Source organism: Sapajus apella, unplaced genomic scaffold (assembly GCF_009761245.1).
Source record: "Sapajus apella isolate SASKATOON/1434 unplaced genomic scaffold, GSC_monkey_1.0 scaffold44, whole genome shotgun sequence".
Taxonomy (NCBI): domain Eukaryota; kingdom Metazoa; phylum Chordata; class Mammalia; order Primates; family Cebidae; genus Sapajus; species Sapajus apella.
In genome coordinates, this window is record NW_022436984.1 from 1,460,721 (window position 1) to 1,476,997 (window position 16,277).

The following is a 16,277-nucleotide window of genomic DNA, read 5'->3' on the forward strand; positions in this document are numbered from 1 at the left end:
AGGGGGAACAGGATAACAATAAAAAGCCTTGTAACAGAATAAATGAAGAGAACTTCTATTTCTGATTTGTGCTTATATAATTAGGAAAAATGCCACTGGCCTATATTTTCAAACCCAGGTGACCAAAGCAGTATCTAGGATTTTCTAGGACAGCTTTGGATTCCTTTATTCCCTAACTTTTTCTTTCTTTTTAAAATAAAGGGTGCCATAGTATATTTCCATAAAGTCACTGCTAGGACTTCTGGGGCATGGTGGTACCACACAGCTAACTAGCATGCAATTCTGTGAGTAATCCCTGATGTTTAGATACAGACCTCTGTCCTGCCAGAGCCACACACTTACTCAGGCTGCTGTTTTCCACAAATTTTCAAAATTATCCAGTTTTCTCCTTTGCCAAGTTCCTGGCTGGAAAGGATCAGCTCGTTTTAAGCTCTGTTGGTTCACATTCTACCCCATTTAAAGCATTTGTGTGGGAGAATGATAAGAGTGCCCACCCTGGCTACATAATAAGTTCCTTCTCCAAGGCCCAAACCTGACTCCAAGGGAAATGTAAGAGCAGATCTCTGGCAGTGGGATTAGAAGTAGATACTTGTTGAATCTTGGGCTTGTGACCTCATGGGCAATCAGCTATTTGGTAGCATCTTTTGACAAAGCTCTGGTTCAAAGCAATGATAGGTGAGATCTTGGACACTTTTTAGGCTGAAACTGCACATAGTGTGGAGTTACAAGAAAAATCTTTCACTTGATCCTAGCTAAGCTGATGTAAAGGGTCTGTGACATGCATGGATTGTTTTTTTTTTTTTAAACATCTGGTTTAACAAATGACTTGTACCTATTGTGGCCTGTAGGTGGTGGTTGCTTTATTTTTTTGATAACAGGGTCTGCTTTGTTGCCTAGGCTGGAGTGCAGTGGTGTGATCATGGCTCACTGCAGCCTTGAACTCCTAGGCTGTTATCCTCCCACCGCAGCCTCCTGAGTAGCTGGGACTACAGGCACATGTGCCACCATGCCTGGCTAATTTTTTGTATTTTTAGTAGAGATGAGGTTTCACCATGTTGCCCAGGCTGGTCTCAAATTCAAGCAATTCTCCTGCCTTGGCTTCCCAAAGTGGTGGGATTACAGGCATAAGCCACCATGCCCCTGTGGTATTTACATTTAAAAAAAATTAGTTGCTGATACATTAACATTGAAGGGTTTCAATAAATATCTAACCTGGCTTCCCTTACAAAACCACAGGCTTTGACAACACTAAGCTGCTAAAGTTGAGTTACAGCTGCTTCTCTTAGTGTTCTTTCCCGTATTTAAGAGTCTGTTCTGGCTCTGGACACTATTGTCAACCCCTGCAGTATGGTGCACATGGGGCATTAATCTGTTGACAGTTGAGGCTGCTTGTCCCTGAAGAGTGGCAATGTTTGTGCAGATCTTGGTTGTGGAATCTTTAATTCTGGTTGGCTTGTGCAAATGCATGGAAAGCAAAAGAATCATCGTTATAAATCAATGGAAGCTTGAGGATGACTTCATAAAAAAAGAACATATTTGCAAAGAAAGGGGATGAAGACGTTTTTTAATAACTGTTAGGAGCGGCCACCCCCAAGTACATTTTATTTCCAGGTATGTTTTGGGATTAATAGCAATCAAAACAGAGTAAGTGGAAGGTCTTTTTTGTAAGAGTAAGATGACTGTGTTCCTGCAGCCTGGACGCTGACTGCTGCAATGAAATTAGATCTCTTGAGCATTTCTTCCAAGGACAAATTTGGATAGTAAGCTAGGTAGAAGGCCAAAGCTCCCACAAAGCTGTCACCAGCACCCTGTAATTAAAAGCACAGTTGTCAAGATAAGCATGTAGTTAATCTGTTGCCCAAACTGTGTATTTTAAAAATATTTAAATAAACTTAGATTTACAGAAAAGGTACAAGGATAATACAGTTTCCATATACCCATGCCCAGTTCTGTTAACATTTTACTGTGGTACATTTATCACCACTAAAGAAATGATATTAACTGAACTTCATACTTTTTCAGATTTTACTAGTTTTGCTTAATGTCTTTTTTTCTGTTCCAGGATCCCATCCAGCATACCATATTACATTTAATTGTCATATTTCCATAGACTCCTGTAGGCTGTGATAGTTTCTTAGACATTCTTTGTTTTTGATGACTTTTTTTTTTTTTTTAAAGAGACAGAGTGTTGCTCTGTTGCCCAGGCTGAAGTGCAGTGGCGCAATCTTAGCTCACTGCAGCCTGGGCTCAACTCCTGGGTGAACTCCTGGCTGGGCTCAAGCAGTCCTCCTGCTTCGACTTCCCAAGTAGCTGGGACTATAGGCATGTACAACACCTGGCTAATTTTTAAAAATTTTAATTAAAAAGAAGACAGGGTCTTACTGTGTTGACCAGCCTGGTCTGAACTGCTGGCCTCAAGCAATCCTCCTGCCTCTGCCTCCAAAAATGCTGGGATTACAGGTGTGAGCCACTGCACCTGGATGTTGTTGATGACTGATGGTTTTGAGGAGAACTGGTCATGTATTTTGTAGCACATGCCTTAATTAGGATATGTCCATTTTTCTCATAGTTACGGTTTTTGGGAAGAAGACCACGGAGGTGAAATGTCATTTTCATCACATTATATTAAGGGTACATACAATCAACATGACTTCTCACTGATGGTGTTAACTTTGCTCACCTGGCTAAGGTAGTCTTTGCCAAGCTTCTCCACTGTAAAATTACTTTGCTCCCTTTTTTTATGTTGTACTTTTTAAAAAACATTTAATTATATATACATATTTTTTAATGTTGCACTCTTTAGAAGCAAGCCATTAAGTGTATTCTACTCTTAAGGGTTGGGGAATTATTCCCTGAATTTATGCTCTATCTCCTTAAGGGTGCAGTTTCTACATAAATTATTTGGAATTCTTCTGTATGGGAGATTGGTCTCTTCCATTTATTTATTCAGTCATTTATATCAGTATGAACTCATGGCTATTTGTTTTATTCTTTGGGCTATAATTCAATGCTACATTATTTTATTGTTCAAATTGTTCCAGCTTTGGCCATTGGGAGCTTTTCCAGTTGGCTCCTGTGTCCCTTTGACATACACCCATCCTTTTTGTTTTGAGTACTTTCTGGCATTACAAGATACCCCAGGGGGCTGGGCACAATGGCTCACCACTGTAATCCCAGGATTTGGGAGGCTGAGGTGGGCAGAGGGCTTGAGCCCAGGAGTTGGGAGACCAGACTGGGCAACATGGCAAAACCCCATCTCTACAAAAACAGAAACAAAATCCCTCAAGGTGCTCCAGAGTCATTTTGTATAGTCCCTGCCCTTGCCCTAGAATTAGCCATTTCTTCATTAAAAATGCATGCAGAAAGAGCTGAGAGCCATTTGATGCTATTTTTAAACCAAATAAGTTTATTTCCATTTTCTCTGAAGCTCCAAAGATCCAAGTTGGTGTAGGCCATGGAAATAGAAAACATCCTGAGAAAGTCTGTGGACCCGTGTCTTTGGACAGGGCAATACCTGCTTGTGTTTGTCTAATGTGTTCAAAACAATTTAAATGTGACTACACAACCTCACTTGAAAAATCATTCTTGTATTCGACAGCTTTCAGGATCATTTTCTAATTCTTCCTAGTTTTCTAGTTCCTAAGGGCTTTCATAACAAATCTTGAGGCTATACCTCAGGCTTTTAAAGAACCTTGGCATGCAAGATTGTTTTCGTCAAGATTGTTTCAGTCATAGTTGATGTATTTAATGGGCTATGTGCCCAGCACAGTGATGGGTGCTGGAATAGTACTAAAATCCACTGTGGATTAAATGCTAAATAGTATGGCAGAATTTCTAAGTGCTGTTAGATTTTAAGAAGGGGTTTGAAGAAAGCTCCACCCTGAAGGGAGCCCTTATAGAATGAGCCAGATTTACAAAAAGAAGGCAGGCCTCAAAGAATAAAGACACAGGAGGAAGAAGGACTGGAGTGAACTCATGAGACCATGAGTGGCTTTAAGGAGAAGGACATTTCCCCTTATTAACCAAGATAAAGCCATCAATATGAAACTTGAGAAGGAGTCATAGTAATGCAGGTGTGCTCCCCCATGAATGTTGTCTGAGTGCCTAAAATGTGTTAGGCCCTATGCTAGGTGCTTTACAATGTTTACGGGTCTTTCCTGAGGATGCAATGGAGAAACAGACAGACGTGGTTCCTTCTCACTCTCAGTTTACAGCATAGCAGCGTGACAGGAGAAAGGTCTGAAACCGGAGGAACTGTGAGCTTACTGGAAGGTTATTAGGAAAACATGGAAAATGCCACAAGATATGACGAGTTATGGCAAACTCCGAGATTCCAAATCTTGACTCCTCCTTACATTACACACAAAATTAAATTCCAGCTAAAGTCTTGAATGTAAAATATAAAACAGTAAAATAATAAGATGAAAATTTTGATGAATATTTTTGTATAACCCCAGACAGGGAAAGCACAAGTCAGTGAACACAAAAAGCTGAAAAATTAACGGATTTTTAATTTTAAAAACATATTTATATGTCCAAAGACACTATAAATAAGGCCAAGTGAAAAAGTACAGATTTGGTGAAAATCCTTCTAATACATGTAAAAGATCCTCAGTATTCAAAGAATATCTTCAAACTGCTAGGAAAAAGACAAATCTAGGATAAAAATGAATAAAGATATAGACCTGCAATTTCAGAAAAGGAAATGCACATGGTCAATAAGTAATAAACATATGAAAAGATGCTCAATGACTAGAAAATGTGTACTGCTCTTTGATTCAACAATCCTGCTCTCAGGAATCTCCTACAGAAGGAAAAGCTCCTATATTATAGGAATACACGTACAAAGATGTTTATTGCTGCATTATTTCAAAGGCAAAAGACTGGAAACCATCTGATTGTCTATCAAATAGGATGAATAAACTTTGGCACATTCTTATTATGGAAAAGTATGCAGCTATTAATGAGAAAAGTCTATATGCACACACTTGGAGAAATGTCCATTAGTTAAGCCAAAAAAGGAGGTTTCAGTGTCCGTGATCCCATTTGGGGGAAAATACTGAGACCAACTCTGCTGTAGAGACCCAACCCAGGGGGTACTGAAAGAATTAAGCAGCAGACACGAAGAGTGCAAAGTGGGACTATCAGTGGGCTAACAGCCTTCCAAGCTGAGAGCCTCAGGGGGCTAACAGCATTTCGGGCTGAGAGCCTTGAGCAGACGCTGACCCACGTATTTATTCTCTCTGAACAGGTGATTATTATTAACAGGCAGGTGTTCTATGTTTTCTTATAGAACCAAGATAAACTAGGTAGGCAGCTGGTGCCTGCTTACCACTGATCAAAGACAAACTAGAAAACATTCTCCACGAGGGAGCCACAGGTGCAGGGTCACATATCCCATGCTTAAAGAACTAGTTTAACTGGTGTATGATATACACATACTGTTTACTACTTTAGAACACCCTGAGCAGTTTTCCACTTGGGGGCCAGCTCGGTTTTCCTTACCATCATTCTCGGCAAACAATATAGTCCATTATACACTCGGCATGAAAAGAAATAGAATGAAAAAAGACAAATACCTATCTATATGAGCATATGTGTATTTTTTTAAAGAATGTAGAGAAAAATGAAGGATATGTATCAAATTGTGAATATTTGGTTTTCTTATGTGAAAGGTACAGGGACAGTGGTCTTTTTTTCTTTATGTACTTTCATATTGTTTGATTTGCTATAAACTTATAATATTTTTCCAAAAAAGTTGAAGATAATAAAAGTATGACTAGGTTAGCCATACATCTGTGCCTCCCTACCTTGCACCCTGACCAGAGCGGAGGCACAATGTGGAAGGGAGACATTCTGGCATCGCTGATAGAAATCAGGTCTACCTACTCCTCTGTGAGCTAGCAGGGTAGTTTTGGCTGCAGACAACGGTTTTTAGAAAGTTTTAAAAAAATATTGTACCTACACCTGAAAACACTCTTAAAATCACTTAAATTACTTTTCACTATAGCCAAGGCCAGGGAAACAGGGCTTGGTAGAACTGTGTGTGCTGGAAGCATTATTTAGGAAGCAATGATTTTCACACTTGATTATCCTTCATTCTCAGGGCTACATTAGGCATTGCTTTTTTCTTTCTTTGTTTTGAGACACAGTCTCACTCTGTCACCAGGCTGGAGTGCAGTAGCATAATCATAGCTCACTGGTCATTGATCTCCAGGCTCAAGCAATCCTTCCACCTCAGCCTCCCAAGTAGCTGGGACTACAGGTGTGCACCACCACACACAGCTAATCTTTTTATTTTTTGCAGAGATGAGGTTGGGCAGGCACAGTGGCTCACGTCTGTAATCCCAGCACACTGGAAGCAAGACCAGTCTGGGCAACATGGCAAAGCTCTGTCTCTACAAAAACAAAAATTAGCCAGACATTGTGGTGTGTGCCTGCAGTCCTAGCTACTCGGGAGGCTGAAGCAGGAGAATCACCTGAGGCTGGGATGTCAAGCCTGCAGTGAGCCATGATCATGTCACTGCACTCCAGCCTGGGCAACAGAGTGAGATCCTGTCCAAATGAACAAACAAAACAAATAAATAGATGAGGGTCTTCCCATGTTGTCCAGGCTGGTCTCAAACTCCTGGGCTCAAGGGATCCTCTGCCTTGGCATCCCAAAGTGCTGGGGTTACAGGTAAGAGCCACTGTACCTGGCCTACACACTGTGTTGATAGAGAATAGAAGATAAGTCCTTTCTATATTAAAAATTGTGGGGTTCTCAACAAAGAAAACTCAAGACTAGATGGCTTCACTAGAGAATTCCTGCAAATATTTAAGTAAGAAGTAATCCTAATTCTATATAAATTCTTTCAGAAAATAGAAGAACCAGGGAAATACTTTATAAGGCTAGCATCACCATGATACCAAAACCAAAAGATGACATTGCAAGAAAAGAAAACAAAAAAGATCAATACTTTTTGTGAATATAGATGTAAAAACCTTAACTGTTTAAAGCAAATTACATAAATATATGAGTATATATATATATATATATATATATATGATAATACTCATGACTAAGTAGAATTTATCTCAGGAATGCAAGATTGATTTAATATTCAAAAAAATCAATGTAATTCAGTATATTAAAAACCTTATGATTATATCAACAGGAGGTGGAAAAGCATTTGACAAAATTCTGCATTTATTCATGATAAAAGTTAAGCAAATTTAGAAAGAAGGTATAACTTGATCTTTTTGATAAAGAGCATTTATACAAAATCTACAGCTAACATCATACTCAACCAGAAAGACTGAATGCTTTCTGCCTAATATTGGGAACAAATCAAAGATGTCTGTTCTCACTACTTCTACTTAACACTGTACTGGATTGCCTAGCCAGTGCAAAAGGACAGGGGGAGAAAAAAAAAGGCATACAGATTTGTAGATGACATAATGACCTATGTCGAAAATCCTAAGAAGTTCAGCAGAAAAAGCTACTAGAAATAGTGGGTTTAGCAAGGTAACAGGACACAAGGTTGCTATGAAAAAAATTGTATTTCTATATATTAGCAATGAGTAAGAACTCAAAGTTATCAAAACATTTGCAACAACATTTTAAAAATGAAGTATTTAAGGCTGAATTTAACTGAATATGTGTGAGATCTAGCCACTCTTGCTAAGGAAAGTAAAAGAAAAATTAAAGAAAAACAAATGATGAGAGTTTCATGGATTGGAAAACTCAATATTCTTAAGATATCAGTTCTCCCCAAATTGATCTATAGATTAATGCAATCCCAATAAAAATCCCAGGTGGCAATTGTTATAAATTAATAAACTGATTTTAAAATGTATATGGAAATGCAAATTACCTAAAATAGCCAAAACAGTTTTGAAAAAGAAAGTTGGAGGATATAAACTATCTGATTTCAAGGCTTACCATAAGCTACAGTAATTAGTCAGTGAGATACTGACATAAGGACAGACATGTAGCTCACTTGTAGCAGAGTCCTGATACAGATCAGCAAATATATGGTCAACTTATTTCCAACAAAGGTATAGGTTGAGTATCCCTTATCTGAAATACTTGGGATCAGAGATATTTTGGATTTAAGACTTTTTGTTTGTTTGTTTTGGAATATTTGCATTATACTCACTCACTGGTTGAGCATCTCATATCCAAAAATTTGAAATGCTTTTTTTTTTTTTTTTTTCTGAGATGGAGTTTCACTCTTGTTGCCCAGGCTGAAGTGCAATGGCATGATCTCAGCTCCACAATCCCCCTGGGTTCAAGCAATCCTCCCACTTCAGCCTCCCAAGTAGCTGGGAGTACAGATGTATGCCACACCCTTTCTCTGTGTCTGGTTTGGAAGCCATTGATCCCAGCAGTCTTCTTTACTTTTTCAGGCCTTCATTCAAAACCCTTTGCTTTCTTTCTTTAGAATGCCCTGCTCTTTATGATATCTTCCCAGAATACCTCATTTTGCCAAAGCTACTCAAAACACTTCAACAACCTATGCTTAACCTAACAATTCCCATAAAAGGTCAGCATTCTATTTCCTGTTTGCCTTGGTATAGAGCGGAGTACAGATTAAATGATCAAGTCCACATCAAGAAAGGGCTCTTCTTGCAATTAGGTTGATTCATTCACAAAATGCAAAAGCAATTTATTTAAAGGATTCTGAGAATAGATAAATTGTTAATAGTCACATTAAATTTTACTAAGAATCCACAAGTCTATACTGATAGAAAATAAATTAAACACTGGAGAAAGAAAAATTCTTCCTTACAGTGGAAAGCCAACTAGTAGAAACATTTAAAAAGTCGCTATTCTGCAAATATCATAGTGCTATGATGTATTAACACTGCTGGGTAAAGGTAGGATGAGGGCAGGATATTAACAAGTTACAAATGATCCCCCCACAGATTATGTATTAATTACAGAGGCAGAAAGAATAACTGTACAGTTGAGAAACCTGGTGGGCACCACCTTAACCAAGTAATCAACAGTAGCATCACCAATAATAAGAGAAAGTGACACCACATGTTCCCTGATGTGGGGCCTGGAGAAGGACATAATGTCACTGATTAATGTATAAGACAGACCTAAATTGACCTACATTCTACAAAACAATGAGCTTGTGCTGTTCAAAAAATATCAATATCATGAAAGATAACATTGTTTAAGGACCTGTTTCATATTAAAACAGACTAAGGCAACACATGGTCTTGGATTGGATCCTGAACCCAAAATTATTAAAAAAAAACCAACACCATTCAGACATTATTGGACCGTACATGTAAGATTATCTCCATGTTGAACTTCGTGAATATATAATTATACTGTATTTTTGTTATGTCTTCTTTTTCAGGAGACATATCCTGAAGTGTTAAGAGGTAGAGTCATGTCTGCGACTTACTCTCAAATCGAAAAAAGGATGATATTTATGTATTTTGAGAGACAGCAATAAAACAAATGTGGTAAAATGCTAATATCGGGGAAATTAAGTGAAGAGTTTATAGGATTACTGCAACTTTTCTGTAAGTTTTACTTTTTAAACAGAAAAATTTTATTAAAGAAGTTTAAAAAATGCCAAGTGTGAGAAAGAATCAGTATTAGTAACTCTTTGTGAATTTGCAAATGGGACAATTTCTGCCCCGGAATGATTTCTCTCTTTCTTTTTAATTAAGTGGACATCTGCTACAAGTTGGGGTAGACTGAAGAGAAGCTCCTCTCACCTCATTGAGGCAGTTTTCGTTATAACCATGAACTAGACAATGACACACCCATGAACATTGAGAGGATTGGAAGGAACACTTTCTAGCTGACAGTGATTGCCAAAAAACTGAGGCCTGGGATGTTAGTGGCAGCCCTGTTGTGATGGTATCCAGCGCCCTATGCCAGGACCACAGCTGGTTTCTTCTGTTTTCAACCAAGAACCATGACAGAGGCAATCTCCATGTGTAAAACTCTTATGAGAGGTCAGAAATCGTGTCCATGTCTTTCCCTGCTGACTCCTTAGCGTTTTACAATCCCTTGAAACTACTGTGCATTCAATTAATGCTTGCCGATGGACTGTCTCTCAGGTGCCCCAGTCTCTACCTTCTCACCAGATGTGAGATGCAGAGGTTCCGTGTTTTTCTTCACAAAGAGGGCTCATTGGGCTACTGAGCCTCAAACCACAAAGAAGCAGGGAGGCTCCTGGCTGACACAGGCCTTTGGGTCAAAAACAAGAAGGCTGATCTGAAAAGTCACATTACATCCAACAATGGAAAAACTCTTTGAAATTTAAACACAAAAGGTTTGGCAAAAAGCCTTCTACGCTTTGCAGAGGAGTGGAAGGGTAAGGAAAAGAGTGAGCTTTTACTGTTTGCTCTGCATCAAGAGGCAGCAAAGCTGGGTATTTATATACACATACAACACTGACCTCATTTCATCTTCACACTGACCCCCCACCACCCTCTACTGAAACTTGAGGGAGCTGAGTCTCAGAAACATCCAGTAATTTGTCCAGAGTCACGGAGCTTGTAAATGGCAGAGCTGCCCTTTGCACCCAGACCCAGTGATTCCTGCTGTCATCACATTACACCACCGGATGAAGGTTTGGGGCAAGCAGGCAAGAAGGGAGGGAAAAAGGAAGGAAATCAAGCTGAAAAGAATCTCCCTCCCTTTTGACGTCCTGTAATCTCTTTGTATTTCTCTTAGGACTCTGAATTCATTGTGCTGAACATTTTATGTACAATCCTACTCTCTGAGACAATTTGAAAACTCTTTAGGGCAGGGACCGCTTCTCTGTCCCCTCTCTCCTGCTGCCTTGTCCCTTGCTTTGAGTTGACCTGACTTATTGGTCCTGGCTCTATCATGTTCTTCTCTTCCCATGATCTCTTCTAAGGTGACCAGATGGCCCTTGCTGAACTACATGTGACTTTCTTTTGTGTTAGTGAAAATGAGGGTTAGGTTGCCATGGCCCAGAGTTACTTGATATTCTCATTGTTGAATCTATTTATACCACAAAGCTTTCAAGTGCCAATAAATTACTTGGCTGTTGATTCACATCTTCAGTATAACTATTTTTATACACTGGTATGATTTTTTTAAATGGAAAGTGCTTAAAAGTAGAAGCTGTATTGTATCACTGTGATTTTCCTGTAAGTCAATTACTTTCCAATCAATCATTCTTGGAATAATGAAATAGTTCTCATTGATACAACATGATGGTTTTAACCTTTTACCGAAAATTATTTTTGTGACAAAAGAGGTGATGGCATAATTCATCTTCCTTCAATATAATACCCATGTGGCTACTACCGTTTGCCTTCTCACAGTGATTTCCTCTTAAGGAAGAGCTGCTCTTATGGAATGGGTGTGGCATCTGAAACCTCTGCCTTCCTGAGGGGTTTGGCATTCCTGGGTTCTGAGTTCTGGTGGTGCCCATGGAGGAAGCTGGAGAATCAGGGAAGTGAAAGGACAGCAAAACACGCCCCATGGAATACCTGAGCCTTCTAGCGGGGGTAGGAGGGTTGGCGGGGCATGGAGGGTTGAGGACTTGGCAGTGCTGGTGAGAGATGACACTCATGAGCAGCTGGGTGTGAGTCTGGGTAGGCAGCCTCTGCTGCTAGGGACTGAGGCAATGTTGCCATGGGGTGGCTGTTTTCTCATTTCCCTTCCCCTCCATTTCAGACAATCCTGTCTGTCCACAGTTGCCCCACTCCCCTTTCCCTTCCCTTGTCCCTTGTCTGCTTGGCCCCTTGACTCTGGCCCTGGGTCTGCTCCTTTACTGAAAGTACCCGACTCATGTCCCTGCTTCTCAAGGCTCTGTTCTCTAATAAACGCTGTGGAGCTGGCATAAATGCGTGACGTACCCAGCAGAGCATGCCTACGTGTAAAGCTGAGTCCACTGGTCTCTGGTGGCTTTTGTTTTGAGGCTCTGCTTGGAGTCAGGCTCTCTGCTGAGTGTTTTGCATGTGATGGCCTTCATTTTCATTAGAACCCGGGGGAGGTAGGCTTATCAGGCGCTGTGGTGTACGGTTAGGCAACGTGGCATTGCGCAAGGGTGCCTAGCTGAGGGCTGAGAGTGGGCTGTGGGCCATGGCCAGCTGACCATGCTGTGAGCCTATCCAGAGGGGCACCTTCTTCTATAATAATTTACACAGAGTGTCACAGAGGTCAGCAGCAACCCTGGGCCATCCTTATTTTATGCTGAGGAAACTGGGATTCAAGAAGGTTGAATCATTTGCCCAGTGTAAAGGAAAGGTGGTAAATGGCAGTTGAGATTTGTACCAAGGTCATCTGTGCAGGAATCCAGCAGCACAGCAGATGGAGAAGCTATTCTGGGGGAAAGAGACTGCCCACATTTTCCCATTTCCCCATGGGAAGGCTGATGTTTTCTGCAGTGATGAAGAATGACAGGGATGGAGGGAAGGCTGTGAAGCTCTACTGAAGCTCCACTGCATAAGGGGCCCATTTTCCTCTGTGTGCTTGGGGCTGGAGCAGAGAACATGAACTAGTGTGGTCCTGGGCAGGTGTCGGGGAGGAGCAGGGGTACAAAGGAATCAAAGGTTTCGTGAAAGAATATTTCAGATGAACAACCAGAGAGTCTGACCTGGATAAGGAAAGAAGAGAGGTCTGGAGGGGGTCAGTAGGCAAAGAGAAAGTGCAGGGAACTAAGGAAAGAGAACAGCACGGAAGAGGCAAAAGCCAGAGGCTGCTCAGAGAGGATGTAAGGTTTCTACCGCAGAACTGAAGTGACTCCAAGGAGGTACTAGCAATGTTCTGGAGGTTGTCATGGGAGGGGGAGCCTGCAGCGGAGTGGAGGTGAAGTGCCACCGGGGTTGAGGGCATCTAGGATCTATGAGACTTGATAACGGTTCATCCTTGCAGCACTGAAGCCATCTCACATCATGATAGCACCGGGGCAGAGAGAAAAATGGTTGTGGAGATGCCAAAGTCCTAGATAGACAGACATGGATCAGGAAAGGAAGCTGGGGTGTATGTAGCTATAGAGTTTCAGCTGCTATGAATATAATGGGTCCTAAATCAATATCTTTAGCTCAGACTCTCCTCTGTCTTTGGATTTGTGTATCTAACTACCGATGAGCCTGCTCAACCTGGCTCATGTCTCTTGCAGGCAACTCTAACTCAACATGGCTGGAATGAACCCAAAACTCTACCTTAACATGGGCCTCTTATTATGTCTTCAGCTTGTGGCACCTCCACACTGAAAACCTGGGGGTCTCCTGGGTATCTCCTTCCCATATACTTAATCAATCACCAGTGGCTGAGTTTAAATCCTAAATATTTCTCAAATCTGCCCTCTCACCTCCACTCGTACCCCCACTGCCCCGCTCATGTTCACAGCACCTCAGAGGGCCACATTAACTTCCTAGCCCGTCTCCCTGCCTCCAGTCTGGACCCTCCCAACCCATCCTCTACACTATTGCAAATCTGTCCATGTGGCCTCCATGCCGTCAGCTTCTGAACATGGCACACGAGGTTCCCTAAACCACTTTTCCAGTTTCATCTCTTACTTCCTCCTATTCACTTAGGGAACTTACTTCTTCCTACTCACTTATGGGTCTCAGTACATGGAGACAACTCGGCTTGGACTTTTCCCTAGACTAACTTCTATACTCATTTTTGAAGACTCAGCTTGGGTATTAACTTGGTCATCACGTATTTATTGCCTGGCACTATGTTCAAAGCACCATGCTGTCCCTGAAACTACCTGTTTCAGTCAGGTCCTCCTGGCTGCCCCCTGCCCTCCCCTTGAGGGTAGGATGACGGTCTTCATCACCTCCATGTCCTGAGACCTATTGCAAGGCCTGGACTGTAGCTGAGGGAGGCAGTGACTGAACCGAGAACTGTCAGGAGGATGGGTACTGAGCAATGAGGTAAGGAGCACACACTGTCCCAGGAACGCCCTGTAGGAGGATGACAATGGAACAGACTCGTGAAAGTCCTAGTTTGCCAAATTCCAGTTGATAGAAAAGGGGACAAGTTGGAGGAAATGATGGGCAAGAAGTGTAGCTGGGAAAAACCCCCAAGTGATGAAAATCCCCAAGGTAAGAACTTGTCAGGCAGCTCTAACAGATCCCAGACAATCTCACAAGAATGACGTCATCACCGAGCTTCACTTGTTAGGAATCCGTACCCACGCTGAATGAGTCACTACCCAAACTGCCGAGGGACCCTAACAGTTACAGCCCTTGCATTCCTCCTCAATGTCTTCATGCATTCCATCTCACAAGTGATGCCACTTTCTTCTCTTTTCAAAACCTCTCCCCACACAAAGCTATTCAGAGCCTACACTGTGGACATAATTCCTCAGCCATGCTTGTGGTTTTAGAAGCCAGGGAAAAGCAAATGGGATGAAACATGACTAAATTATAAGTCAATGCATTATTTCTTAAAAAAGAATATTACCAGGGGTTCAGAAAAGGGAGAGAGGGCAAATGTAAACCACCAGGGTCCCTGCTACCTCCCACCACCATACTGGGGCCACCAGATTCCACTGACAGGGTCAGCCTTGCTGGCTACACTGGGTTTAGGTCAGAATTTCTTCAAGGGAGAGTGTTTCAAGGAGGCTGTGCCAGCTGCTGAGATGGCTCACACTTAGGCTAGCCTGGAGGCCAAGCTTGCTCTGCGCTTACTTCCAAGTTCTAAAAATGGGGTTTTTGCCTTGTTCCTCTCTGCAGGAGGCTGAGGTGTGAGTATCCAGCTGACTGGGCCTGGAAATGTATAAGTCATTCTTTGTCCTCCAAGGGTTAATCACTGACAGGCAGGAGACACAGGTGTCAAATCAACCTGGTTTTAAGTCCTGCCTCTGTCCATTTTTGTAGCTGTGTCATCTTTTTTGTTTGTTTTTTTGAGACAGGCTCTTGCTCTGTTACCCAGGTTGGGGTACAGTGGCGTGATCACGGCTCACTGCAGCCTCAACCTCCTGGTCCCAAGCAATCTTCCCATTTCAGCCTCCTCAGTAGCTGAGACTACAGGCACAGGCCACCACTCCTGGCTGGCTCTGTCATCTTTTAAGAATGGTAAATTCATTGCCTTTTCACTGGTAATGAAGCTCTTGTGTCCTTTTTATTTCTATTCACACAACTGGATAAAGTGTTTTTTTTTTTTTTCTTTAAACTGGGACAATGCAGTAAATGGTTTGGAGTCAGACAGACCTGGGTTTAAGTCCTGATTTCACCACTTACTAGCTGTGTGACCTCTGGCAAGTTACTCAGCTCTTCTGTGGGTTTATTTATCTGTACAATGGGAACTTACCTCATAGGGCTATTGTGAAGACAGAATTAGGTAATGTATGTGAAAAGGCTTAGCACAGTGCTTGGCACAGAGCAGGTGTTCAACAAAGGTGAGGCAGACAAAGATGGTATTATCTTGGTGGCCCCTTAGGTTGCTCAAGTTTTTGGCAGTAAAAGCCTATAACCTAGGTCAGAGGAGGACAGACAAGGCTTCTGAGAAACAAAGAAGGTCGCCATCCTAGGGCACAATCCATAGGATTGTGAGGCAAGGGGTTTATGCTGTGACTGTCGTTGTTTCCAGCACAGAGTAGAAGGATAAGGGTGGCCAGGAATGCACTTGGAGCCAGGAAGAGGTGAAGGCCAGTGTCCTCTGGCCCTTGTTTATGAGGGATGCCAGGCTCTAGAGAGTTCCAGCCATGGTCACCACTGTGTGCTGGAGTCTCTGAAATCCATTCTCCTCTGGGGAAGGTGGAGATGCATTATGAGACCTTCAGAGAGGTTGTAAGGAGGAGATGAAAGCAATGTACAGTCAAAAGTATAAAGGTGCTGTTGTCAGTGCAACACTAGGGAAGCCTGGTAAATTTCATGCTTTCATTTGGGGAGGAGGTGTAGAGGGGAATACTGAGAGAGGCTTCTGGGCAGAGGCCTAGAGCTGGGGCAGGTAAGGCCGCAGGATAGGATGGGAACAAGGTTACTGCCAGCAGGGACGGCCTGCACATCCTCAGCAATGCCAAGTTGATGGGGCATTCCACTGTCTACCACAGCTAGCCGGCCACTGGGCAGAGGGCTGCCACCCATGGAGACGAGATGTAGCAGAGGCTGGAGGACAGGGCAGGCAGGCTGAACAGATGATGCAGGAACAATGTGATTTTGGAGGATGTTCCTCTAGCAATGCAGTGCTAGAACCTGAGGTCAGGGCCTATCCTGATTAATGATGGATATGGGGTCACCTGATCCACCTACTCCATGTGACCAACCTCACCACTCACAGAGTGAACAGAAGGGCTCTGCCTATAGCCTTCATTTCATCCAGGGCATGCATT

The 16,277-nt window shown here is 42.1% G+C and overlaps 1 protein-coding gene across 1 annotated transcript in view; it reads right to left on the reverse strand.

Moving 5' to 3' along the window:
- Positions 1–1,423: 1,423 nt before the first annotated feature.
- Positions 1,424–16,277, reverse strand: part of RBKS (ribokinase) — a 99,003-nt gene continuing 84,149 nt past the window's right edge. The window contains exon 8 of the mRNA XM_032239493.1: positions 1,424–1,808. Coding sequence (XP_032095384.1) covers positions 1,635–1,808 — 174 coding nt within the window. The 3' untranslated portion in view covers positions 1,424–1,634. The remainder of the gene's footprint in view (positions 1,809–16,277) is intronic.